This window comes from Corticium candelabrum, chromosome 22, assembly GCF_963422355.1.
Source record: "Corticium candelabrum chromosome 22, ooCorCand1.1, whole genome shotgun sequence".
Classification (NCBI taxonomy): domain Eukaryota; kingdom Metazoa; phylum Porifera; class Homoscleromorpha; order Homosclerophorida; family Plakinidae; genus Corticium; species Corticium candelabrum.
This window is the reverse complement of record NC_085106.1, coordinates 4009247-4036182: the sequence shown is the minus strand read 5'-3', so window position 1 is coordinate 4036182 and position 26936 is coordinate 4009247. Positions and strand designations below refer to the sequence as shown.

The 26936-nt window shown below is 39.3% G+C and overlaps 2 protein-coding genes across 2 annotated transcripts; both read left to right on the top strand.

The window, feature by feature from the left end:
• The first annotated feature begins 442 nt into the window (after positions 1 to 442).
• On the top strand, positions 443 to 10036 carry LOC134197749 (complement C3-like). Its single transcript, XM_062667101.1, has 20 exons — positions 443 to 510; positions 569 to 732; positions 1691 to 1780; positions 2596 to 2802; positions 2869 to 2930; positions 2988 to 3017; positions 3252 to 3309; positions 3587 to 3666; positions 3737 to 3779; positions 3960 to 4044; positions 4495 to 4609; positions 4668 to 4883; positions 5395 to 5550; positions 5607 to 5711; positions 7797 to 7850; positions 7918 to 8139; positions 8201 to 8353; positions 9215 to 9305; positions 9629 to 9805; positions 9867 to 10036. Exons 1-20 carry the CDS (start codon positions 443 to 445, stop codon positions 10034 to 10036), a joined length of 2346 nt encoding a protein of 781 aa, XP_062523085.1.
• Positions 10037 to 10509: 473 nt separating this feature from the next.
• Positions 10510 to 18685, top strand: LOC134197748 (A.superbus venom factor 1-like). Its single transcript, XM_062667100.1, has 20 exons — positions 10510 to 10560; positions 10623 to 10674; positions 11096 to 11143; positions 11208 to 11372; positions 11437 to 11568; positions 13102 to 13296; positions 13351 to 13583; positions 13654 to 13743; positions 15706 to 15913; positions 15979 to 16187; positions 16370 to 16540; positions 16598 to 16657; positions 16719 to 16852; positions 16914 to 17028; positions 17101 to 17181; positions 17538 to 17643; positions 17696 to 17803; positions 17878 to 17943; positions 18004 to 18074; positions 18138 to 18685. The coding sequence occupies exons 1-20, from the start codon at positions 10510 to 10512 to the stop codon at positions 18540 to 18542; spliced, it is 2700 nt and encodes an 899-aa protein (XP_062523084.1). The 3' UTR covers positions 18543 to 18685.
• The last annotated feature ends 8251 nt before the right edge of the window (positions 18686 to 26936 follow it).

Below are 26936 nucleotides of genomic sequence, written 5' to 3'. Positions count from 1 at the left end.
TGCGACTCTTCACACCACACTTCCGTTTTGCCCACTCTTCACTCCACACTTCCGTTAGTGACATCCTCCACACCACACTTCCTGTTTGGTACATTCTCCAAACCACACTTTCTGTTTGGGCCACACCACACTTCCATTTTAGCCAAGCCGTTTTCTGATAAGTGACTGCTTACCTGACATGCACATGGCCATCTAGGCGATAACTTTTGGAATATATTTACCGATAGCCTCGTAGCGGACCCTCTTGCGCCGTCGTGCCCGGTTCCCATATAACAAGACAACGCCGAATACGGAAACTGGGCACGACGACGCGAGAGGGTCTGGTACGAGGCTAATTACCGCCACTAGGTTAATTAAAATAATCGTTGGCTGCATATATAAGCGCAAACAGAGGTGCTCTTTTGCAGTGTATCTCTCAAGGGATTGGCTGGCTGCAGTTACGATGGCTTTCAACGGACGGTTGCTATGCGTTCTCTCTGTTCTATGTTGCATTTCCACCGTTCAGAGCGGGTACGTTTTGATCGAGACAGATTTGCTTTACTCGTGTTTCTACTGTTGTTTGTTGCAGGGACTATTTTGTTGCACTGTCGAGAGTGGTGCAGTGTTGCAAAGACGAGAAGGTGGTTGTCTCAGTCTTCGACGTGGGATCGTCTGCAATCGCGACACGATTGGTAGTGGAAGACGCCAATGGAGTTGTCTTGTACAGATCAGACACAGTAGATGTTGAAGAAGGTAAGATGAATTCGTGCATGAACAGACTGTTGCAAAGTTAAATGTTTCAACAATCTAGAGAGAGGTTTTCAGTGGCTAGGTGTGACGTGTAGCTACTGGTATAGGGTATGTTCTCTGGTATGACGAACGTACTACATTGTTCAGAAAGAATAGTCTATTAGCTATTGTTTTCTTGGTATGCGGCATGGTGTATGACAGCAGAGTCTTGCGATGGACTGAGAAACAACTCGTTCTGAACCCACGACGTCTTTTGTGTCAGGATAATTGTAGTACACAGTACATTGCCGACTGTCAACACCATCATGTCTTGCCACTTGCGAGGCGCCGCACTAAAGGGCGTGGCGATTACGGCCAGAGATTAGAAAACGATTGTAAAACGGCTTCTAGTTAGTCTTTGAATTTGGAAAATCAATGGGTTGGAGATCCACCGACTTGCATTTTCGTAAACGTTCTCGTACAGAAACCGCAATTTATATAGCTTAGAAATCTGTCAACCAAACTAGCAAAGAAGACTAAAGGATCAAGTGATTGTCGTCATGGAGCAACACTGCATGCTTGGGTCAGATTGACGAATTCTATAGTGACTAGTGCGACTCATTTGGAATCCGTTACCATGAAAGGTGGGAAATCTGATAACAAGCTGAACAGCTCATCTAGAGGTGTGCCTACTAGTGGATGAACGGCAGCACCATTTAATTAATATAAGCAATCATTTACTCGCACTAAAAGACATAAATAACGTGCAAGTAGTGTAGTTTCCTTCTTTGTTTTGCTGTGGTAAAGCGTGGCAATAGGAAACGAAAAGTTTTGAGATTTTGAACACGGTCAGTACACAGGATGTTGTGTGGTTTTGAGGTTTTGAACACGGTTAGTACACAGGATGTCGTGTGGTTTTGAGGTTTTAAACACGGTTAGTACACAGGATGTCGTGTGGTTTTGAGATTTTGAACACGGTCAGTACACCGGTTGTCGTGTGGTTTTGAGGTTTTGAACACGGTCAAGCAGACAACTCGTGTGGTCAACTTGCGCTATGGACGTGCCAGAAGCGGTAACAGAGGCTGGTCTTGGGCACCAAACAAGCGAAGATTTGGCACCAAAGTTTGAAGTCACTCAACAACAAGAAGAACAAGAACAAGAAAAAGAACAAGAAGAAGAAGGAGAAGAAGAAGAAAAAAGAAGGAGACTGGTTATATTTACCGAGAAATGCCTCTTCAGCCTGATGTCCATCTTTCAGTGGGTTCTTTTCTTCTCCCCAGCATTTCTGCTGGTACTCATTTAGACTCCTGAATCGAGAGAAGCAATTGTGTGTTAGTTTCTTGCTTAAGGAAAGTAGGCCATAGCTCGCCATCACTGTGACTTAAACTTGCGAACCTTCAAGGTCCCGGATGCAAACATTCAATAAGATGACTCTCTAACCAACTAAGCTATCACACCATACTTAGGTAGACGGTGACGTCACGACTGCGGACTGAACACAAGACATCATGATCGTATGTACACCATGATCATACATAAGTATATATATATATATATATATATATATATATATATATATATATATATATATATATATATATATATACTATGTAGTTAGGTAGGTATAGTTAGGTAGATACAGGCAGGTAGCCTCAAACTAGTCTTGCGCAGGTGTGTCCGCGTAGGTATGTCATTTCCGTGGGCATCAGGATGCGTTCTTGGTGCCACACCAAGGCAAAAGCCTAATATCCCAATTTGGCCACCCCTGCTGTCAACAAGCCATCGGAAGTTTCTAGTGTAAACATGACCGACGTAGACACAAGAGTAGACATTGCTCTTTCCTCAACTGCAGGATTTAGTTAGTTAATAAATTAGTTATTGTTTTAGGCACCCCACAAGAGTTCCTTATTTCGGTTCCATGCCAACGCCTTCCCAAACCAACATTTCCAGACGATCAGCGCCTTGTTACTGTCAGAGCAATCAGTGACGACAGCTCGCTGTCGTTCAACAGCGCAGTCTCAGTGGCCGTCAAATCCAGTCCTTCTATTGTGCTCATCCAGACGGACAAGCCCATATACGTGAAGAATGATAATGGTAACTATGATTATTATTATTATTATCAGCGCCAAATTTTATTTAACCTCTAATAATTTTTTGAAGTCACCATTCGAGTGGCTGTTCTTGGCTGCAACTTTGTTCCTTGCTGTAGAGAAGATAACGAGGTAGGACAAACTCGTGCAGCTATAATGTTCAAGGCGTGAGTTTTGTGCTGTTTGTAGTGCATATGCAACGTTCTTCTCGACATCAAGGTAAGGCACTTTGTAGCATCATCTGTAATTTTCACGATTTGTGTCAATTAACAAACAAATGCTTCTACATATTCTTTGAGTTCATCTACAGCAGCATTTTAAATAAACGTACTAGCAGTAGGTATGTGTTTTGGCTAAATATGTAGTGCATATTCTGGAAAGCGATTTGAGTTTATCCATGACACAAGTTGTTTGTATATCTAGACACATATATCATTATTTCATGTGTTTTAGAATCCACAGAACATTATAGTTGATAGGTTGACTATCAAACCATGCGCCTCTCGAGAAAGTAAGAACATTCTTGACATATTATACAGTACTGTGCAAAAGTTTTAGGTCACCCAGATATTGTTCTAAGGTTGTATGAAAATGTAGTTCTGCACCTGAAAGATTACTTGTGAGTAGTATGCAAGATGTTTTTTGTTGTTTGTGATACAATAAAGCTGTAGCTGTTGACTGTAGTCCACTTTCTTCCTCCAGATTAGTGAAGTAAACAGGGTGACCTAAAACTTTTGCACAGTACTGTATTGTTGATTAAATAACTTGAACTTTTGTATTTTGTGTAGTGATAAAGAAGCGGAAATTTAACTTGGGGCTGACTCCTATTGAAGGTGATTGGTCAATCGTTGCCAAACGAAGCTGTGATGTAAGACTTGACTACATGCTGACTCTGTTGCTTTGATACTTGAATGTGTTGCGCTTGCTTTGTAATGTAGGATACTGTCATCTCAGAAACAAGCTTTGAAGTAAAGAATTATGGTTAGCGTTTACGAGTTACTGTTTGTCTGTCTGTCTGTTTGCTTGTCGGTGCTTGTTTTAACTTTGGTTTTGTCTGCTCTTTCTGTCTGGCTGGCTGTATGTTACTGTTAATGCATAAATGATCAAATTTTTGTATCTATTTAATAAACCAATAGTCGAAAGTAAAATTGTTTCTTTTAGTTCTTCCCCGATTCAATGTCGTTGTAAGATCACCGAGATTTGTAAAGGCAACTGATGAACATATCAAAGTTAACGTGTCGGCATCGTAAGAGTTTTGAATATCTGTTGTGGTCTGTCCTCTCTCCTTTTACTTTCATCTCTTTTCCTCCCTTTTCTCTTTTCTTCTTCCCTTCCCTCCCTTCTCTTCCCTGACTTCTTCCCTTACCTGTCTTTCCTCGCTTCTCTTTCTTCCCTGCTTCTCTCTCCCTTCTCTCCCTCTCTTCTCCCTCCTTTTTCCTCCCTCCCTTTTTCTCCCTCCCTTTTCCTCCCTCTCTTTTCCTCTCTGCCTCCTTCCTCCCTCCCTTCCTCCTTTCCTCCCTTCCCTCCTCCCTTCCACCCTCCCCCCACCCTTCCTCCCTCTCTCTTTCTCTTCCTTTGTTTTCTTTCTCTTACTCTTAGTTTATGATTGCTCGATCTTCTTGGTCTGGTTTATTTTGCCAATGGAAGTAGTGTGTTATATGACAAGGTCATCTAAATGGCAATTTATTCAAACTAGGTATACTTACAACAAAGGAGTAGTTGGATCTTTGCGTGTTCAACTCGGAATTTGGAATGAATCAACGGAGACTGCCAACGTCATTATTAGCGAGAAATTCTTTCTCGTGGCTGGGGTTGCCTAAAGAAAACTCTACTTTTACTGTATTCTTTAGTAAAGACATTTGTTTGCAGGAAAAAGGAGTAAAAAGGCTGACGTTTGCCAATGGAGGATACGAACAGTTTCCCCTCGGTAGACGCTTGTCTGTGTTTGTTGAAGTGACTGAGAAGGCCAGTGGTATCAAGGCTAGCGCGTCTGACAACACGGCCGTGTTTACAGACAATCCTATCAAACTTGACTGTGACCTCATGCCGCCATACTACAAACCAAACCTCCCCCTACAGATGCAGGTTGGTCATGAATAAGTAAATGACTAAACAAACTATTTAGTATGCTATTAGTATTATAAACAAAGTAATATAACTGATATTATAACTAATATTGATTTATTGAATTACTAGATCAGGTATTGATTGTAAGCTAATACTTTTAGTATCTATGGTCGTATACATTTTTATTGATATTAAATACATAGTATTGTAATTTGAAAAACGGTTTGCAGCAAACTGAATAAAAATTTGTAGTGATTGTTGATTGTTTATACTAAAGTGATGTTTATTTCAGCAAGCAGGCTTAGGCAGGCTTGTAGGCATACTAATTAGGGAAAGCAATTAGCAAACAGAAGAGAGACAACTAAGAAAAGGAAATAACAAAAGACAATACAGATATTAGACATGAAAAAGTATGAAAACCAGAGAGACAAAGAAAGGAACAGTTAGACAGACAGACAGACAAGACATTTAAATTTTATAAATGTTTCTAAAAACCATCTAATTAAATATTGGAATACTATGTGTTTAGATTCGCGCTCGTTATCCAAATGGCGATAACGCAGAAGGCGTGTTGGTTACAGCAAGTTATGACGGCAACATCAAAAGACAAACAACAGGTGCTAGTGGTATAGCCAACCTTGGAGTCGATGTTGGAGGTGAGAATCAGGAAAGCATAACAATCGAGGTATGCTGCTACATCGTTTTGAATTGTTACACTTTAATGTTTAACTTTAAATGCAGGTGAAGGCAAACGATCAGCATCTGGGTGTTGATTGCATATTTAAAGAATTTTGTTCACCTTGCACTGGACTTTTCTCCGTTAGACCAACGATTGGAGAAGTGAGGGTATGTGTATCTAAATTTTAACACACATACATGTACACACACACGCGCGCGCGCAACGTTATGAAGCTGCATTGCGTTCAAATGGTGACTAATTCTCAGTAAATAGAAAGGTTTTTTGTAAGCTAGAGCTATGCTTCGCCAAACTGTACTTACTGGAACGAAAACCTGTTGCTTTTTGGCGTTCTGACTGTGACGCCAGCGCAGTTGAAGTTTAACTGAAACCTAAACTAAGTTTCATGTTGACGAATGTTTTCTGACCGTCTATCTAGCACCCGTAAAATCGTTTAGGTTACTCTTGAAAACGGAGAACAGCTTGGTTAGCTAGTCCGTGTAGTTATAAGCAGCAGCAGCAACAGCAGCAACTGTGAACAGTCACAACAATTACAACAACAATAATAATAACAATAATAATAACAATATTAACAGCAAACTGATAGAGCAAGGGTAAGCAATTTCTATCTACTATCAGTATAGAAGTAGTATATCTGGGATTAAAATGATACCACCTGCTTCTTCCTATATTTTTGCATCCTTTTGGGTCCTCTCCCCCCTTTGAGGCAGCTCAGCTTCTCGAGCCTGCGAAAATATGAGGTAGTATCAGGTTTTGTCATTTATGATACCAGATATAATTCGGTCGCACACCCACCGTGTACCCTATGTGAAAAGCTGCACCCTATTAGACAAATAACATCTCTAGTATAGAGTCACAGAATTGTGTGCGATAGCAGCTGCATGGCCTGAATTCAATACGACAACCATGGAGCACCCACTACCTCTCGTTCGATGAATTAAACTAGTGGTTGATTACTAGGTGGCTAGACGTAGAATAATTCAAGGTTGCATCCCCACTATATCATGGGAATACACCCAAACTGGTAACCGGGCTTCATATTTTCACAATCACGGATGTATGGTTTAGCCAGAAGAATATTTTTGCCCCACCCATACCTCTAAGTCCTGATAATGTTGCTACATGGAATTGCTGGTTATCGATCTACTTTAAAACCATTGATCTCGGTAAAACAATCACAGAGTGAGTGGTAAGAGATTTTGAAGGCAGACTGCTGCCCATAGGACATCTCTTGAGGTTAGATGCTCCCCATGCCAGTATTTTCAGACGAGCAGATCTCACCAACGACGAAAATATACTAGCAGAGACCGTGAACATCCGTACCACCGACAGATTTATGGAGATGGTGAAGAAACTCGTCGAGATCTACAGGAACGCCATAGCCAATGCAGATCCCAGACCGCTTCAATGTCATACATCTAGAAAACAACTGATTGAGTGTTTCAACGAATTCTGGCAACAATAGAGTCGGAAAGGCGACCCGAAGGTCTTCAAACTCTAGACCGAGGAGATCCGTCCCGATCTTATTAAAATACTTGTACCAGATTTGTTCGACGGACAAACTCAACAACTGTCTACCGAGGACACAATGCCAGTCAAAGTTTCCTAAAATCAAAGATACCATCAACGATATCAAACCTATTTTGATGACGACACAAGGTTGAATAGACCAAAAGAATACAAAAGACTCAATGCGGTCTACAGCAAGAAATTACGGACCAACCAATTTTGCGGTTTGGTAATTGACAGAGAACTGTCTGAGGCTTTTCATAGTGATACAGTTATATATACATTTTCTTCCACAGATCAAAGACAAAGATTTGTTTAGACTCTAAATGGAATTGCACTTACAAGCTGTTCTGTACTTACTATTTAATATGATGCTAATGCATCTTTCCAAGGATTGTTTTGGAAAATTTAGTACTTGATTTTCTATTAATAATAACAATTTAATTAGTTAGAATACTAACAGATAGGTTCATAAGTCTTGGGGTTTATCAATGTCCTTGAAGCAAAAACACCAAGAACAATAACAACAACAACAGCAACACCGGCAACGAAATAAACGTCTTAGACTTTGTGGAAAAACTAAATAGTTGGGGTGGTGGATATTAAGTAATTTAACAATACTTTATTTACTTAATTGCTAACCTCTACTTCAGATTTGAGCAGTAGTAGCCATTTCTCCAGCTTTTGACCAACCTAGAAAACTCAAAGTTACCCGGTTTTTTCAGGTTAGAGGAACTACTGACTTTGAGATTGTCAAGTCTCACTTGAACAACGAAACGGTAGGCTTGGCCTGTGTGTGTTTTTCACCAGATTTCGTAACTATAGTTTTCTTTTCGTACCGTTCAGCTGCAGATTACTGCGCTTGTAGTCGCCAGAGGGAGCATTCAATCTTCTCAACGTTTTTCAAGTAGACCGGGTCTAATCACAACGTTTCAGGTGGACGTCACTCCTCAGTTGGCTGATCGTTTCTGCGTCGTTGCTTTCTATGTGAAGCGTTGTTCGGATGGGCAACGTCATGTCATCTCTGATGTTGCCTGCGTAAACACCAACAAACGGTGCGCAAACGAGGTACAAAACATTAGACTATAATGAGAAAGAATAGAGACTATAACAGAAGCAATGTTGGTAGATATCTCTGAGTTTAGCAAACTCACAAGTACGACCAAGTGAGCAAGTCAAGCTTGACATCAATGTGGATTGCCCATTTTCGGATATTGCTCTTCTTGCTGTGGACAAGGGATTGTACATACTCAATAATGAAAGCAAGTTGACTCGGGAGAAGGTGAGACGTATTGTGTGGTCGAGTATAATAGAGCTTTCATAATTAAAGTCGTTGGTGACTGTCGATAGATGTTCAAAAGCTTAGATAACTGTTCGCGCTCTTGTGGTTACACGTTGGCAAGTTCAGATGGTATATTTGACGTAAGATTTTTTCTTCTACATTTGGAATGCTAATTATACATAGATACTTATTTTACATATTGTAAGACAAAAGTGCTCATTACTCTATATTTTTCAAAAAATTAAACAATATTTTATGTCTATGTTACATACGTATAAAATATTTGCCTTAATCAGTAGTGTCGGCACCGTTAGCGCTGCATTTGAGATCTAAGTTAGCAATGCATAAAGATGATACAGAAACTGTAAGCAACGACGACCATGTGAAGACGTTTGTACAATCGCTTACGTTTGATTTGCAATTGAAAAATTTTATTGTCAACGTATTGAAGTGGCTGTTTTGTATTGCAATCCGTTACACGTAGAAGAGAGTAAAACGTCAAAGTTATTGTTCTGTAAAGTAACATGAGGCTACGTACATCGTACAGTATACATGATATAGTATACACATATGTTATGGTAATACAATGACATAATTATGTGATTTCAAATAGTACACTCTACCATCAAATAATCTGTTTTATGCAAACTGGCAATTAAAGTTTTTATAAAGAACAAATCAATGTAATAGAGTAACTATTAATATATTTGGTGCCTGTAACTGTATTAGTTGATTTGTAATTGATTGCTAAATACAAATAATATAGTTCTATTTTATAATGCTGCATTGATTATGATTATTTAATATAATTTCTTACAAGCTTGAACTTTTATTCAAATGACATTGTGGTTGTGCATGCAGGTAGCAGGATTGACAGCAATTTCACAAACTCAGCTGAATCCTCAGTGCAGCTGTTGTTCACGATCTTGCCGTTCTACTTGCCTCAAGGAAGGTATTTTATCGGTTACCATACATCTACGGGCACTCTGCTTAGCGCTATTTCCTTTAGATGATCAATGTGCTGGAAGCCGTGGGAAACGTTCTGATAAAGTTGGTGAGAATATTTGCCTCACTTCGTATTTGGCTGATGTTTTAGCACATTATTATACAATCTCTGTTTTTGCCGTTTTGTATACAATGTACGTAATTTCTAAAATATGTTGATCTACAACTAGTTTAAATATAAATTTTTTTAAATATTTGAAACATTTATATTGTTTTGTACCTTTCTGTAATTTTTATATTAAAAAAAATAACCAATTAGTACGGCACTAGGTGATGATCGTTGTCCTGAGCTTCATCAGCAACTACGAGACGAAGGGATTTGGGCTATGCGAGAACACCGGTATCATTTCTGTTTGTCTGAGTACCGGAAAATGGTCGCAGGAACATCATTTTCCAATTTGAAAACTGAGATAGACGCTCGTGCTCAGTATGATTGTTGCGTTGGAGGTAACCAATTAATTTTTCAAATGTATTAATAGTTATTAGCTGTTAATTATTCTTACATTAGAGGATTTAAGGGCAAAAGCTAACGTTCCATCTGAATTCAATCATTTATTTGAAAGTCCTAAAGTACGTCTTAGCAGTAAAAGGTCGTCGTTTCCTCACGTCTGGCTACAAGACAAAGTCATCACAAACGGGTTGAAAATCCTACCATTCCGTTTTATATTTTCATTTTAATATTTTTGCTTTTCGTTAGTAATTTGCGGACAGTCCCTTTTGATCTGGACGTCCCTGATTCGATCACCACATGGTCTATTTACGGTTTGGCTCAATGTTGTGCGACTGGATTTTGTGTATCGGAACCAGTTGAACTGACTGCTTTCAGATCAATATTCGCGGAATGTCATTTGCCGTATTCGTTTAAGCGTCAAGAGCAGGTGTCTGTAACTTGTTCAGTATACAACTACAATTCAAACAAGCAAGAAGTAAACGCATTTTTAGGAAATCTATTGAGTGCTTTCTTTCCAGTTCGTATTTGAATATTGCAGGCTTGTCTTCAAATAGTGAATCCACCCGACAACCTTTGCACATCTGCAGGTACCGGAGAGGAGACGACTCCTGCCTGCTTTTGGGTGGAAGCTGAAGACACACAATCGGTTACTATTCCATTGTTGCCTCTTGAAGTCGGCATCACTAAGCTTACAGTAAAGATGAAGACATTCTTTGGAGATTATGAAGTAGAAATGGATATCAGAGTCGAAGTAAGTGTCTTCTTTTAATAAACATAGTCTTTTCGTATGCTGTATAAAGTATCTTGTTGCAGCCTGAAGGAGTCCTGCGATATTACGACTATCGAGCTGAGTTAGATCCAGAAGGTAAGTAACTGATGTTGCCACTTCCTGTGCTTGTGTAGTCTACTGTTACAAAAAAGTCTGTCAAGAACATTATAGCACTTAATGCAAAACTTTTTGCTCTAAACTTAAAATTATCCTTAGCTAAATCAAGTAAATTTGTTGCTGATAAGTCACTCTAACTTAACGTAGTATACATTTTAATTGCAATTATCTTCGTTTTATTGAAACGAAGCCGATAAATCTGATGAGTATAGGGGCGTGCTAGTGTAGATATTTAGGGAGTCGCTTGTGCAAGTGTTTGCCGTGTTTTCTTTCTCTTTTTAGGCGAGTTGTTTTAGTTGAAACATTTACATTTAGTAATTCTTGAGTGCTTCGAATTTTAAACACAGCTGCGACTTAGAATCTATTATGATAGAGTCAATTAAATTGTGTATATTTTTAGGTGAAAATATGGCAGATCGTGGAGGATGCAATCTTGCGCCACCTTTAGGTATTGTGACGTCAGTAAGTATTAACATTTTTACAGGTAATACTTTAACACAAAATATCTTTAGATGCCAGAGATGGTGAATGCTTCAAGTCGTTTTCTCGTTCGGACACGTGCGAAAATCCTATTGCTGGCCGCTACACAATGGACCAGTGTTGTAGCGAACAGATAGGAAGTTTTTCAGTGGCTTTCAGTGACGGAATCACGTGTGTGTTGTGTCCGTCAAGAACAGGTAAATGGCCCTGTTTCTCTTTGAGATTGTTGTTAAACAATAAAATATGTTAATTTAATGGTAGAGTTGCATCTTTGCGGTGTAGACTGCTCTTGCGCGGGAAGCAGGCAAACTAGAAAACAAGTAAACTATTTTTACGTCAGAGCTCCGGAAGAATATATTGAAGGATCTCAGACTGCTTGGTTGGGAGTCACTGGTATGTTTGCAATAATAAAGAACAATTTAAGAATAAAAATTAGTAGACTAAAATTACTAACAATTTCCAAAGATTAAATGTTGTTATTTGTTGTAATTAGAGGTTTATGAACAAGAAAAAGCGGATAATGATATTGCTAAATTTATAATTTTTAAAATCAATTGTTTGGAAAATATAATCAATTTATTATCTTTTAGTATAGTTGTTACTTAAATTAAACAACAGTTTAACAATTTTTTTGAATTTTATAAAACTAATAAATACATTACCAATAATACATAGCAAGCGTTATTAATGTTTAAAGTTGATTGGTTTAGCAACATGAATATCTACTTCGATTGAGACGTAATTATTTATTATCTAGTGTCCAGTTGTGCTCTGTGTCTTGATAGGCTATCTACAGATTAAGATAATTGTCTACAACTAGTATGAAAATAGTTACCAAGACAAAACTCTGAGATTGCAAATTGCTTCTGCCATAACAGCTCAGTCACCTTATAATACTATTAATACTTGATACCACAGCAATTATTTTAATGGCATGTATTTATCCTATAGGCTGTAACAAACCGTTTAGATTTGCGTGGCTTGTCGCGACAGTTGTCGCAAGTCATATGAACTCGTGCTGGCTCACTAGCGATTTATCGCAGATTCAACGTGAGGCGGTCTCACTCGCCTCGATGCCCAACAAGTCGCACTATCATTCAAGCTACAGTGACTGGCAAATAGTCTAAGTACACCCACTGAACCAAGAATCTGTACTAAAGTAAACACACACACACACACACACACACACACCCACACACACACACACACACACACACACACACACACACACACACACACACACACACACACAACACACACACACAAACACACACGCGCGTAACAGCATTAGTCGTGAACAGTTCTGGGCTGTTAGTTTCTTTTGCTATAATGGTCCGCTTTAGCATGCATCGACAGGTTTTTATAGGGTTTAAGTCCGACTTTTGAGCTGGCCAATCAAGAGAATCTTTTCGACTTTACTGTTTCCATGCACAGCTGAGCAATCTTGACTCTATAACTCAAGAGTAAAGAGACAGTTTTGGAACAAAGACTTTTGCTTTTGATGAACTAAAACATAGTCAAGAAGACTGTTTTAAAACGTTTAGCAGTCGCTGTATACATTGCGGTGGTTAGTATTCAAGAGGACCTCCGCCACGAAAGACGAAACTTCAGTGTTCGTGGAGATGTGTGTGGAGCAAATCGAAAGTCATCTAACTTTTCTCATGAAAATGTTCTAAGCCCTGATTTGGATTAATTGGTATTACTAATCGCGTGTTCGTCTATCAAAGTTCTATCATTTCGCCAAATTTATCAAAATCCATCAACACGCGTTTATTTATCGTGCTCATGAACCTACAATTGCAAGCAAACCAACGCCGATAAAACCATAACCGCCTGGCCGGGGTAATAATTACTTCCTTATAGTTTGTCCTCTGTCAAGTGCACTATAATATTTACAATCCTTGATGCATTGACATAAATGTACAGGTGAATATTTTGCCATTAACGAGGACATCGATGGTCGAGTTGATGCGAGAGAAGGGATAAATTCTCTGGTTCGGCTTCCGTCTGGATGCGGAGAGCAGAATATGGTAAAATTTGCTCCAACGTGTGCGGTAATTTCGTTCTTGCACGCCACTAGTGCAGCTATCGACGAAGAACATCGAGAAACGCTGAGAAAGGGTACGTATACCAACGAAGTATTTGTGACTTGAATGGATCCGCTCTTGTATTCAGGCTACGTACATCAGATGCAGTACCGAAGCTCTGACGGAGGATTTGCAGGGTCGGGAGGATCAAGCGTTGGAAAAACACTTTTGAGTTCTTACGTTCTTGCAACTCTGTGTCGTTCACGGCAGTTTATTTACGTCGATCCTAGTATAATTTCCGGCGTGTTTGCTCTTCTTGAATCTCGTCGACTGCCTTCGGGACAGTTTAAAGCTCCGAAAAAAAGTTACAACACTAGATTGGTAAATACTCGTTTGCACTATATATAACTCGTTGCTAACATATAGAAAAGTAATTTCTTTTTTTGTTTAGCTTGGTCAGGACGACATTGTGTACAGGACTGCTTACGTTGCCATGAGCTTGTTGGAATGCTGTCTCCCTAGCGAAAGAGGAGCTCTAAGAGTGAGTAGTCGCGTATATTTTGATTTGTATTCTTAGCGTTACTCTTCGCAGGAAACAAACGTGTGTGTGTGTGTGTGTGTGTGTGTGTGTGTGTGTGTGTGTGTGTGTGTGTGTGTGTGTGTTTGCGCGCGCGCGCGTTGGCCTAACTACAAGTAAAGTAATTCTACTAGTTGTACGGTATCAGTAGGCGCCTCGCGTTCGTAAGTAACACGTTCAACGGAGTGTTCAGACCATCTACTGAAAGACCGAGTCCTAGCTAGACAATACGTATTTGTTGCAACCTTATCTGTCATGGAAGTAAACATGCAAACTTCCTAGTAGTTTAGATTACGTATGTAGGCCTGGTATAGGTTGTCGTCGTTTGCGATCGTGATCAAGACAATTGAAATGTACAGTCTAGGTATGCACTCGATTCCGTTCTAACGACAGTGTTATGGCATTTACTGACATAGAAATTGATATCAGCAAACATTGACTATCAGCAGTGTTAGATGCAGCACAGTGTAGTAAAGGACTGATTGTAGTATGGGACGTGTGAATAGTTGACTGTAGGTGGCATTCAACTCCTGAAGGTGTTTCTTAGTTGTCAAGGACACACAGTCCCTAGTCCCTGGCTACAATACAAAAGGATGGGCCACGGAACTTCATGAAGCATTTTTCTTCTCCGTTTGGTCAATTGCACAAATCGTTCTTAGACTCATTATTAGTCAGACACGGAAATGATTTTTTAAGGTAGGTCTTATCATGAAACGTGGTCATTGGGAGAAGAAATTTGAGATTTGTGCACACACACACACAGACACACACACACACACACACACACACACACACACTCACACACACACACACACACACACACACACACACACACACACACACACACACACACACACACACACACACAAAAGCTCGTTGGAGAGCCATATAGGACCACTCCAATTTTGGTTGTGCGACCCGGATTAGAATCCTCGCTACGCTCGGCAATTAATCAGCTATACCCTGAAGGGAAACAACTGGCGAAAGGCTTCCTCTAAAAATAGACATTGGTCTTGTACACACAAGATTTGCCCAACTGGTTATGCAGTCTCTGGAGAGATTACGTATTCAAAACAGTCATTATATACAACGATTGTCATGTTCGGATATTTTCAGTTAATATTTATAACAGGCATTAATTTTTTAGATAATTTTTAATACTCTAGCAACACCTTGTTTAAGACTGTCAATAAAGACTAATCATTTTAAAGACGTCCAACTTGTCCATTAGAAGAGACTGTAAGAAGCGGGTAAAGAAGACCAGAGTGATAATTTAACAATTATTGACGCGTTGATCGTGAATTAGTTTAGTAGCTAAAAGTGTGTGTGTTTGTTTGTGTGTGTGTGTGTGTGTGTGTGTGTGTGTGTGTGTGTGTGTGTGTGTGTGTGTGTGTGTGTGTGTGTGTGTGTGTGTGTGTGTGTGTGTGTGTGTTGTAAAACTGCATGCAATTAAAGATTATATATTATCAACTATTTAACGGTTTTGCAAGGGATTCTTTTGGCTTGAAGTAAACATCAATTCCTTGCCAGCATCAGCGTAACAAGACTTATACACTTACATAAACAAACTACCATTAAGGCGCAGCACTACCAAGTAACATCGACGTCAAATTGTAGATAAACAGTTTTATCATACTTAATTTTACAATGTTCATGTTTTGTGTTTTGCATACTTAAGCTGCTTCATAAGAGAAACTTTAGGATATAGTGCAGCTATCTTGAATTCCGCAGCCGAAATACAATTCCCTTATTGTAGTCGAATATCAGTACAGACAATAATTGTCATAAGCATGGTATAAGTCCAAGTTACGCTATTTAATCACATTCTGTATTTGTAGTTAGAGTAAAAAGATCCTACTACGCACTGTTTGTATTTTTGGTTTTCTGATTATTGATTTAGTGTGTTGATTGAAACTTTTATTTTAGTCTAGTGTATGTCCTGCCGTCACTTATATACAAAACGAATTCGACGCTGGCCGAGTGAGGACAATTTACGCTAAGTCTATCATATACTTTGCTCTGATGAAGGCTTGCAACAACAACTCGAGTTGCAGTGTGTGTAATGATCAGGGAGTGTGCGATTCGAGAATTATTGATAATGTGCGACGTGATCTGTTTAGAGAAGTTATTATCAGTATGACACGCAACGTTACTACTTCAATAACAATATGGTTTTATGTATCTGTTTATGTGATCTAGATGACGACGGTTCGCGGTATTGGGATGAGAAAGACTTTGGTCGCAGTGCAAAAGAATCGTATTACAAGCAGCCCAATTCATATGCAGTGGAAATGACATCTTTCATTCTTCAAGCTTGCCTCATTGGTAAAGACTGCAGATGCGCAGCATCCGCTGCAAAGTGGTTGAATAGCGTGAGGAACTCATATGGAGGATTTGTATCGACGCACGTACGTCATACTTCAATGCGCGCGCGCACACACACACACACACACACACACACACACACACACACACACACACACACACACACACACACACACACACACACACACACACACACACACACACACACACTCAGCGTGCACTGGATACACAAACGCCCGTCATTGCAATATTCTTTTATTTGCAGGATACAGTTATTGGTTTGTACGCTTTGAGTGCATTTACAGCAGGCTGCAGCATCACTGTTCTACACCCTCCCAATCTTTGCGTAAAAGTAAGGCAAATGAGCAATCCCGAAGTCGAGTTTGCGAATTTCAGGATAAATCAATCAAACGCTGCCCTTACACAACGGATTCAGGTAATATTGTAAAACTTAAATATACTATAGATTTTGTCAAAAGTTTTATCTACCTAGCTACCAATTAATAATGTGTACCAAGTAGAAACATGTGGAACAGGACTTGGCCAATCAATGGTATATGATTCGTACCTATAACGTTGTTTTTGTTCTCTGTTTCGACATACGTATGTTTTAGGTCCACGTTGAATACAACGTTCCTTCGACCGGATACGAAAAATGTGCCTTCGCTATAACAGCAAACGGAAGAACAAATGCATCTTCAATCGGTGAAGGGAATGACGCGGATGCAGAAATTGCGGTTTGCGTTCGGTACATTGTGCATTATGAATGTGTAACGAATTGTTGAGTTAGCTAACGCACGTTGGCGTAGATACTTGGGTGACAGTTGCACCGGTATGGCTAACATTGAAGTCGAGTTGCCAACTGGGTATGCAGCGTGTAATGAGTCTTCTACTGGAGAGGCTGACCCTCTTTGTCTTAGCGATGTGAGGCATCAGAAAAATCTTTAAACTATATTTGTACGTCACGTGATGTGATGTAATTGGATTTTTTCGCAGATACTTTCATCGACAGGTAAAGATCTGAAGCTGGATTTTTACGAAATTAACAGCAAATCGGTTGTTTTCTACTTTGATGAGGTTAGTTGATAAGAGTTTGATTTATATCAAACTTATGAAGCCTAGTGATAACAACATTTCATCAAAGTTCGATATGCCTTCGCAAAAACGACATTTTTACAAAATTCTATCGCTTGAAAAAAGTAGAAAATGTTTGAAAGATTGGAGTAATTAATTTGAAATTATTACTAAAACGAATACTTGGAAGACAGACAAGTGACTTGCTTAATACATTAGCAGTCACGTAGATCTACCCCAACTTACAAACAGCTTGTAAGACGACATGCCGCTATATAATTAGTATTAAAGCTACCAAAATCTTGTCTAAATTCATGACGTCAACATATTTTGCCTAATTTCTTATGTCGAATGTATAGCTTTGTAGTGCCAAGAATATTTGTATTACATTCAAAGCGTACAGAAAGTTTGAAGTCATGCGTTCTTTGCCTGTCAGTGTGAAAGCCTACGATTACTACCGTCCAGGTATAATAGCGTGACTCTTGCACTCAGCGTGGTTAATACGACTGTGTTGCAGCTATAAAGTGCACCGAGTTCTACACTTTAGACGGCGGCAGTTCCAAACTGTCCTTAATTTGTGACGACCAAGGAAACAGTGATTCTCCGACCTGTGTGTGTGGAGCAGGTGTGCATCAAATTGTTCAATTGCAAAGTATTGCAAGTTACGCGACCCTTTTCCATTATTTATTATCTATTTAGGGCGATGTCCTGTTCTTGAAACCATAGAAAACAGAACGTGCAATGCATGCGTTTACCATGAATACGGTGAGAACCCCCAAGTGTTAAGGTTTCAATCACGCCCCACTAAAAATGATTTTATGTTAGTCTATAGAGTTCGTGTGCTAGCAATAGAAGAAAACAACGGATGGTCACAAATCAAAGTCCACGTAGTAGATGTGAGCTCTCATTGCTTAACGGATGATTGAAATGTCAAATAATTTGCGTCTTGTTCTACTAAGATTTTAAAGCCTGGACGTGTGGATCTAAATGCCAGCATACCATATATTACGTTGTGGCTTCCTGAAGTTTGCCAGTTGACAGTCCGTTTTCAAATTGGAGAAGATTATCATGTTCAAGGATTGGACGGACTTAAGTTTGTACTCGATCACAACTCTCACATAGAACGATGGCCTGAACGGACCCTTGACGAATGCAAAGAGAAGGAAAGGAATGCTTGCTTTAGAAAAGCGTGCAAGAAGTCTAAGAACTCCAAACAAAGAAAAGAATGCGAGAAGAAAAAAAGTAACAAAAACAAGTGCAGAGAGGAAGTTAAAACGAAATGCAAAGACGTTAAGAAATTTTACAATTACGTCAGTAGTTTGAAAGACGGCAACAAATGTGAATTAGTCGACATATGCAAGTGAGTGCCATGAAGCACATGCTGGTGTGAACCGTGCAGATCTAGAACTGTTTTAATTGTTTAACATTTGATTTGTAATGAGGTGTCATGGCGTAATTGATTCGCGTGGGGATTTGAGTCTTTCTGCTTCATTTAGTGGAGACGTTTTGTCTAAATGTCCAAACATGTTCTCTGTGATTGTATCTGTGGACCAAATAGAACAATTTGTCGCACCAAAGCAATTTTCTACCATTTAATTAATAAAGCAACAAACGCGCACACACGTGCGCACACACGTACGCACACACAAACACAAACACACACACACACACACACACACACACACACACACACACACACGCACGCACACACACACAAACACACACACACACACACACACACACACACACACACACACACACACACAAAAACGCTGTTGCCAACAAAAGTACGCAAGACAAGTAGTAAACTACAAATACCAAATGCGATTTAATCATTAATATAATAATTATATAGATATCTAAATTTTGCAACTATTCGAAAGCAAACATAAAGTAGTGTAACCGGCGTTTGCAAAAGCTACAATTACTAATGATAATGACGTTATTTAAGTCTGTAAATGATGATTTCAGTGGTACGTTGTTCTCTAATAGTATAGATCGAGCAATTAAAAGCGAAATTGCATTTGCTGTGCTAAAATTTATTGTTTACTAGTTAATATAAACTAAAATATAACTGATTTTAGCAGAAGCGCCAAAAGGAAGCTATCAATTGCCTCGATGAGGATTTGTGGCATGTTAGATTCGGATTTCTACGTGACACGATAGAAGACGACCTCTCACAGCATCATGCATGACAGACATGCAGACACATGCAAGCAGAATTATAATGGACTCATTTATAAATAATGGGTTTACTTATAATTAACTTTGTTGTAATTTAGCAAACGTTTTAATAGTTTGTTTAAATCACGTTACTCTACTATACGTTTATAATTTGTGTGCTTGCATGGTTCATTTAATTGTTCAACTAACGAAAGCGATGCTTCCATTTTGCTGTGCGCTTACTCTGCATGGCGTCGAGCAAGTGTCGTCATCTTTCCAACTCACAAGCGCCACTTTCTTAAATCTGCTGCGTGTTCATTGGCGTAGTCTGTTGGCAGATCTAGTAGAGAGCAAACCACGCGGCAGTAGAAGGTACGGAGCCTTTTATTGTTACAGAAAGGGCTGGTGCAAGTTTCTTGTCATTCTTAGTGCAAACTGGTTAGAATTGTAGGTGGGTGTGTCACGTGTGTAACGTGGGCCACGTATGTGGCGTGTGTCGCGTGTTTAACGCGGGCCACGTGTGTGGCGTGTGTCACGTGTCTGTGTGTGTGGGTGTGTGGGTGTCACGAGTGTGGCGCGCGTTATGTCACGTGACGTGGGAGAATAATATTGATGTTGTTCTTGTATTAGATTTAGGAGATACTGGTGTAGAGATGGTTGAGACAGACGAACAATAGTTAGAGAGAACAGACGACTGAAAAAAGAGAATGCGAGTTTTATAGAGAAAAAGGTCGAAATAGGAAAGAGAGTCATGAGAGATGGGCTAGAGATGAGTAGGATAAGTAAAATTAATTAACGTGAACAAGAAAGAAAGAAAAAAGAGTGAGTCTTATGTGTTTGTGTGAAGCTCTGACGTCACTCAATACAAGCGAAAATCATTTGAAATGACTTAAATGACAGACGACTTCCATTGTTGTCTCTTGAGTGTTTAATTTATAATAATAGTATTATTAATTCAAAATATAATAATACTATTAAACCATCTTGCAACTGCTGAGTTCTTTAGTAATAAGCTATCAACCACCGACATTCACTCCTATGATCAAGTGGTCACTATAGACCAAATGTATGTGATGACATGCAGAAATGAGAGTCTTTCTAATGCAAGAGATGAACGTTTTGGTACATTCTGCAATGGCACATATTAGCAGAAAATGGAAATGTACAAAGCAGAAAGGGAGGGATGAGAGAATGTGCTCAAATATTCCAAATCAGCAACATTGATGTAAGATAACAGGTTTATTGCTGACCCAGGCGTGTATTTATACTGGAGTCACACTGTGCTTGGAACGAATCCATCAGTGATCCAAGATTGAGATTCAACACACAAACACACACACACACACACACACACACACACACACACACACACACACACACGCACGCACGCGCACACGCACGCGCACACAAACAAATTAAGAAATATCTAAATTGTGATCAAATGTTTTTGCTTTTACAATCTACAACTGCGTACAAGCCACATACATTCTAAGCCACAAAACAAACCACTAAATAGATATCCTGGCCTTCTATTAATTACCCACTGGACAAACATCTAGACGTATAGAGAAGTTGACATTCAATCCTACGTCATGCAGTTTCCTTTGCAAAGGTTTGCTGCATGCACGTCCACAGGAAAGCAACCAAAAAGTGCACAAAATCACACCGTCAACACGTTTCACGTTTCTATATTTATAAACGCAACCAGACGTACTGGATTCACACGTGAAGGGTATTTAGCTAACTAATAAACCATACTAAATCAACAACATCTCGCTATTACATTCATTGTATTCCGGTCTCTCTTAGAAATAATTAATGCACGACACCCTCTATCTTATACGATAATGCCCCCTTTTTACACACAATTTGGTCATGCCATCACCTGATAAATGCCAGCTAACCGGACGCGTCCGTACAGAGATACATGTGATCAAAATATGCATGGAATTACCGCGACTAGAATTAAAGAAGTGGTAGTTGCAAAAATTGGGCGAAAAACGACAGACGTCTAGTGCTCTCAAGGAACTAGAGCCAATAGTAGATGGTCTTGTAGTCTTCTCTATACCAGGATTTTCGCTAGTTGCAGTCACGATGGCGTTCAACCAACGGTTTTTGTGCCTTCTCGCTTTTCTTTTGCATTTCTTCAGTTCAGAGCGGGTACGCCATGATCACGACGCATTTTTCCTACTAGTTAAAATGCATGCGATCGAGATCAATTACATATAATTCTGTTTACTGTCGCAGTGACTACTTTGTTGCACTTCCAATGTGCTGCAATGTTGTCAAAACGAGAGAGTGGTTGTTCAGTGTTCGACGTGTGATCGTCTGCAATCGCAACACGATTTGTAGTGGAAGACGCTAATGGAGTTGTCATTAACAGAACAGACACAGTCGATGTTAAAGCAGGTAAAACAAGTGTCGTTGTCTCTGAGTTCTCTGCTAGCCCATAGCTCTTGTAGACCAGACCTCTTCGTTCACCCCCACGTGCTGTACTTAACGGCGTTTCCAGTACTGTTTACGTTACGCTAGCAGACAATCGTATGTTAGCGATTTGTACCTTGACGCTTGCGGAAATGTTGGCGGCGACGGACGCGTTGCTGTCGCACTGAACAGCAGCATCAAAGTCTTTCGCTTGTCCGCTGTACGCGTGATACAAATGCAATTAATTAAGTCGAGCATAGCCTCGTCCCCAGACTCTCTCGCGCTAGTCTTGTCCGGTGCCCGTATGACAATTCCAGGCGCGAGAGAGTCTGGGATCATCCCGCCTACTTTCTGCCATATCTCCTTACTAAATGCTCACTAAGTGTCACCCCCAACGTCATCAAGTGTCCCGTAACTTCAAAATCGAATTAGCGTTAGAACTAATCAAATGAACGTACCACACGGGATGGCATGACCATTGTTTGAAATTTGTGGCATATCCAGCACTTGCAGACAACTAAGCATGTTGAAAAGGTAAGTCTAGGGAGTGTTGGTGACGGGTGTCATGTAGGCTTGTAGTCTGAGATCTACAATTGGCGGAGTGATGACCTACGTAGATCACGTGCGGTCGGCCGTTAGCGTTTGCACGCAGACTAGACTCTGTAGCAAAAAGCGCGCAATGACAAGGGAAGGAGTTGATCTCGACATGAAACTACGGTCTGGAGGGTCAACTTGAAGCCTCCAGGGCTATTTTGTCGCAAAAAGATGTATTTGTTTTCATACTTGAAGACTTCTCGAAGAGTAGACGTAGTTTCATGTCAAGATCAACCCCTTCCCTTGTCATTGCGCGCTTTTTCCTATAGAGTCTAGTCTGCGCGCAAACGCTAGTGGCCACACAGGAGATGCGCGTGTGGACTAAGTAGAAGGTGATCAGTCCGCCAATTGTAGATCTCAGACTACAAGCATACAAAATCCGGAATACTGTCTACCACTCTAAACAGACCAAAACGTTTATTTTGAAATTAAGACGTGGCAAGCACCTATGCCTTTGCCATATAAAAGCGTATCTATAGATAGACATTGAAATACTGCAATTATAAATTAAATTTAAAGTAACCAGTCGTGGATGTGTCGCCGGAATGTTTTGGGTATGTTTGCTCCTATCTCTACATCCTTGCAGTTACATCGTCGTCACTGCGTGTCATCCAAACCATCATTAATTAATTAAAATTACGTGAAATATAGGATGTCAGTGATAAATTAATGAACATCTTAACTTATTACACAATCAATTGCATGTCATCTAACTTATTACCACAGCTTGGCCGTCGTTGACAACATTACCTCGCAAATATAAAAGAAGCGAATAAGAATTAGATGGAATAATACTCTATACATGTATTTGAGTTGAATACGGAATTATGCACACATAAACTTAACGAATAATTTGTGCAAGTGTGACAAGTCTTGTGTCTGGTTGCAAACAAATTACTTTGGCTGTAAGCTTTCATTCTTATCAATTCTTACGAGACTTTTGTTTTAACAAAACCGTGGGTTATAAAGTGGTTTACTCTTTCTATTTTAGGTGTCAACAGGACTGATCCTGGAGGATGCAGTCTTGAGCCACCCTTAGGTATTATGAGACCAGTTTGTATCAATATTCTGTACGTAACGGAAATGAATTTAGATGTCAGAATTGGAAAATGCTTCAAATTATTTACACTCAGTGGCACGTGCGAAAATTCTTTTGATGGTAAATTGACAAAGGAGCAGTGTTGTAGTGAACAGATAGGAAAGTTCTCAGTAGCTTTCAATGACGGGAAAAATTGTCCATTGTGTACGTCAAAAAGAGGTAAATGGTCCTTTTACGTTTGGACATCATTTTCGAATGACTGAATAGCAAATTCATGGTAGAATCGCACCTTGGCAAAGAAGACTGCGATTGCGCAGAAAACCGACAAACCTGAACAAAAGTAAATTATTTCTACGTCAGAGCTCGAGAAGAATACATTGAAGGATCACAGACATCTTGGTTAGAAGTCACTGCTATAAAATTTGTGTTTTTACAATAATTAGATGAAAGTGTCCTAAATGCCAAATAGCGATACTTAAGTTTAACATTAATTATCAATATTGTAGAAACTATAGTATCTAATATTAAATACTTTTATTTTTAGTATACAAGCATTAAAGCAATAGTTATTAAAGTAATAATAGACTGTGTATAGTTAAATGTTAAAAGTTTGACAACCATACTGTATTATTATTTGCTGTAATTATTGGTCTCTAGAAATAAAATAATAAATTTGATTATTACCAAAATTAAAAATAGAAATAGGTATAGAAATATTATTTGGTATCTTTTGTTAATATATTGTTATAGACTTCTATGACGTTTCTACTAATGGTTTACATATTTTAGAAGTAAAATTAATGTAACCGTCTGATTGTCAGTTAAGCAATATATCTACATTACCCTTTTAATTAAATGTAGTCTTGTTAATTGTTAAATTTATTTAATTAATTAGAGAACAAAAAGCGCTAAAAGTGTAAATATATTATTTGATTGCTTAAATAATTATTGATTGTTTATCGCTCACCAACCTGTAGACGGTTATTTATTACGTATTTACAAATTTAGATGATGGTTACTGTTATTTATTAATTAATTAACAATAGCTGACACCGTAATTACATAACTTATTACTTTAATTAATAATCTAGCGGACAACCTGCAATTGCTATAACGTCAATTTGCAGGTAAATATTTTTTCATTGACGAAGACATCGACGTTAAAGTTGACGCAAGAAAAGGAATCGAGTCTCTAATTAGACTACCGGGAAGAAGCGGAGAGAATAATATGGTAAAGTTTGCTCCAACCTGTGCAGTAGTTTCGTTCTTGCACGCCACCGATGCAACTATCAACAGCCATCATCGCGAAACTTTGAGACAAGATAATAAAAATGTAAACACGCCGATGCATTTGTGACTGTAATGCATTCGCCTTGCTATGGTATCAGGTTACCAGTACCAGATGACGTTTCGGAAACCGGACAGAGGATTTGCAATGTGTATGTGTCCAGAATTCGTGTCGTTAACTTTTCTAACTTCTTACGTTCTTGCAACTGTGTCGAGCACGTTAATTTACTCAAGTTGATTCTAGTCTGGTTTCTGGCGCGTTTGCTTTTCTTAAATCCCGTCGGTTGGCTTCGGGACAGTTTGACGCCAAGAAACGTAGTTACAACACTAGATGGGTAACTGTGTGTTCGTGTTACTCCTCGCTAACATTTCTAGAAGTCAGTTATGGTTTCGTGTAGCTTGGTAGCGACAACAACGTGTACAGGACTGCTTACACGGTTATGAGTGTTTTGGAATGCTGTCTTCCTAACGAAGAAGCAAGATTGAGAGTGAGTGTATATGCACACATTGTTGATTAGGTTTTAGCACTACAGGTATAACTCGTATACAGGACAATTAAATTGTGCGTAATAGGCCGGCCAAGATTGAGTCAGTTCTAGAAATCTAAATGCATGACGTGATTACTCATTTAAACAATACGTTTATCTGACAAAAAGTCTAACCTAATTTAAAGTGGTCACGTATCCAGAATACTTGTTTGATTGCTTATAAATGCTTCTAGCATAAGTCGCTTGTCTTCTAGCGGTTCTTGTCTATATTACAGTATGCAGAGATACAAGATGGCCAGCTGTTATAATTGCAGTGGCCTTGAACGAGAAACCAAATGTGATAATTTAGCACCCACGCTGATCGTAAAGTAGTTTTTATATCTACAGCTATGTCTATAGATACTAATAGTACTTGCACGCGTAAGAAGGAGTCAATTCAAACATTCAAAAGTTTAGTAAATGATCTTCCTGGATAGCTAGTGCATTGACATATCACTTGCTGCCGATGCTAGTTTACCAACCACGTTCTTTTGGCAATCGTACTAGAAGTGTAAAATGTTGTTTATATTTCTGTTTGGTTTGAATTTTGGATTGTGATTGAAACTGTTGATTTTAGTCCAGCGTACGTCCTTCTGTTACTTATATACAAAACGAATTTCGAGCTGATCGAGTGAGGACACTCTATGCTAAATCTATCATATACTTTGCTCTGGTGAAGGCTTGCAACAACTCGGCTTGCCGTGTCTGTGACAGTGAGAACGTGTGCGATTTGAGAATTAATGACAATCTAGGACGTGATCTGTTTAGGGAAGCAATTATCAGTATAATGCAAAATTTATAATCGACACTAATTTCTTGGGTATCGTGTATGCGAGAAAGGTTCAAAATATTGGGATGAAAAAGACTTTGGTTACGACAAACATATTTCATACCACAAGCGGCCTCAACCTTACGCAGTGGAAATGACTTCTTTCACTCTTCAAGTTTGTCTCATTACCAACGACTGCAAATGCGCGGCATCCGCTGCTAAGTCGTTAAATAGAGTGAGAAACACAAAGGGAGGCTTTGCCTCGGCGCACGTGAGTGTAAACGTAGATTTACAGATTTTACGCACGCACGCACATACCACACATTCAAAGACAGACAAACAAACAAACAACAACACCACCATACGGCAGAACACAAACAACGCGTGATGCAAATCTTATATGTGCAGGATACAGTTATAGGCTTGAACGCTTTGTCTGCATTTACTGCTGGTTGGCAAATCACCGTCCTTCATCCTCCCACTCTCTGCGTAAGAGTAACACAACTAAGTAACCCGGAAGTGGAGTTTGCCAATTTCAAGATCAATCGGTCAAACGCAGCACCTACACTAAGTATTCAGGTAAAATTGCAAGTAGCTAAAACATATATTTTTAGAATGTTTTGTATGTACCTATAGCTACCAATCAATAACGTGTACCGAGTAGAGACATGTGGTACAGGTCTTGGACAATCAATGGTACATAACTTCTAATTAATTTTTGTCGTCTATTGCAATTATTTGTCTTTGGCAGGTTTACGTTCAATACAACGTTTCTTTGATCCTAGACCCTGAACACTGCGCCTTTCATATAACAGCAAACGCGTCTTCAAACAGTGAGGACGATAACCGTGCTGCAGAAATTGGCTTTTGCGTTCGGTATGCACTATACTACGTGTTTCGGAAATTGTTGATTTATACTAACACGGTTCGGCTTAGACACCTGGGTGATGGTTGC

Coding starts and splice junctions, on each gene's coding strand:
- LOC134197749 (XM_062667101.1), top strand. CDS start 443: ATGGCTTTCAACGGACGGTTGCTATGCGTTCTCTCTGTTCTATGTTGC. Junction 511..568: donor ATTTCCACCGTTCAGAGCGG/GTACGTTTTGAT, acceptor TGTTTGTTGCAG/GGACTATTTTGTTGCACTGT. Junction 9,806..9,866: donor GTATGATTGTTGCGTTGGAG/GTAACCAATTAA, acceptor TTCTTACATTAG/AGGATTTAAGGGCAAAAGCT.
- LOC134197748 (XM_062667100.1), top strand. CDS start 10,510: ATGAAGACATTCTTTGGAGATTATGAAGTAGAAATGGATATCAGAGTC. Junction 13,744..15,705: donor GCGAAAGAGGAGCTCTAAGA/GTGAGTAGTCGC, acceptor CTTTTATTTTAG/TCTAGTGTATGTCCTGCCGT. Junction 16,853..16,913: donor GAAATTGCGGTTTGCGTTCG/GTACATTGTGCA, acceptor ACGTTGGCGTAG/ATACTTGGGTGACAGTTGCA.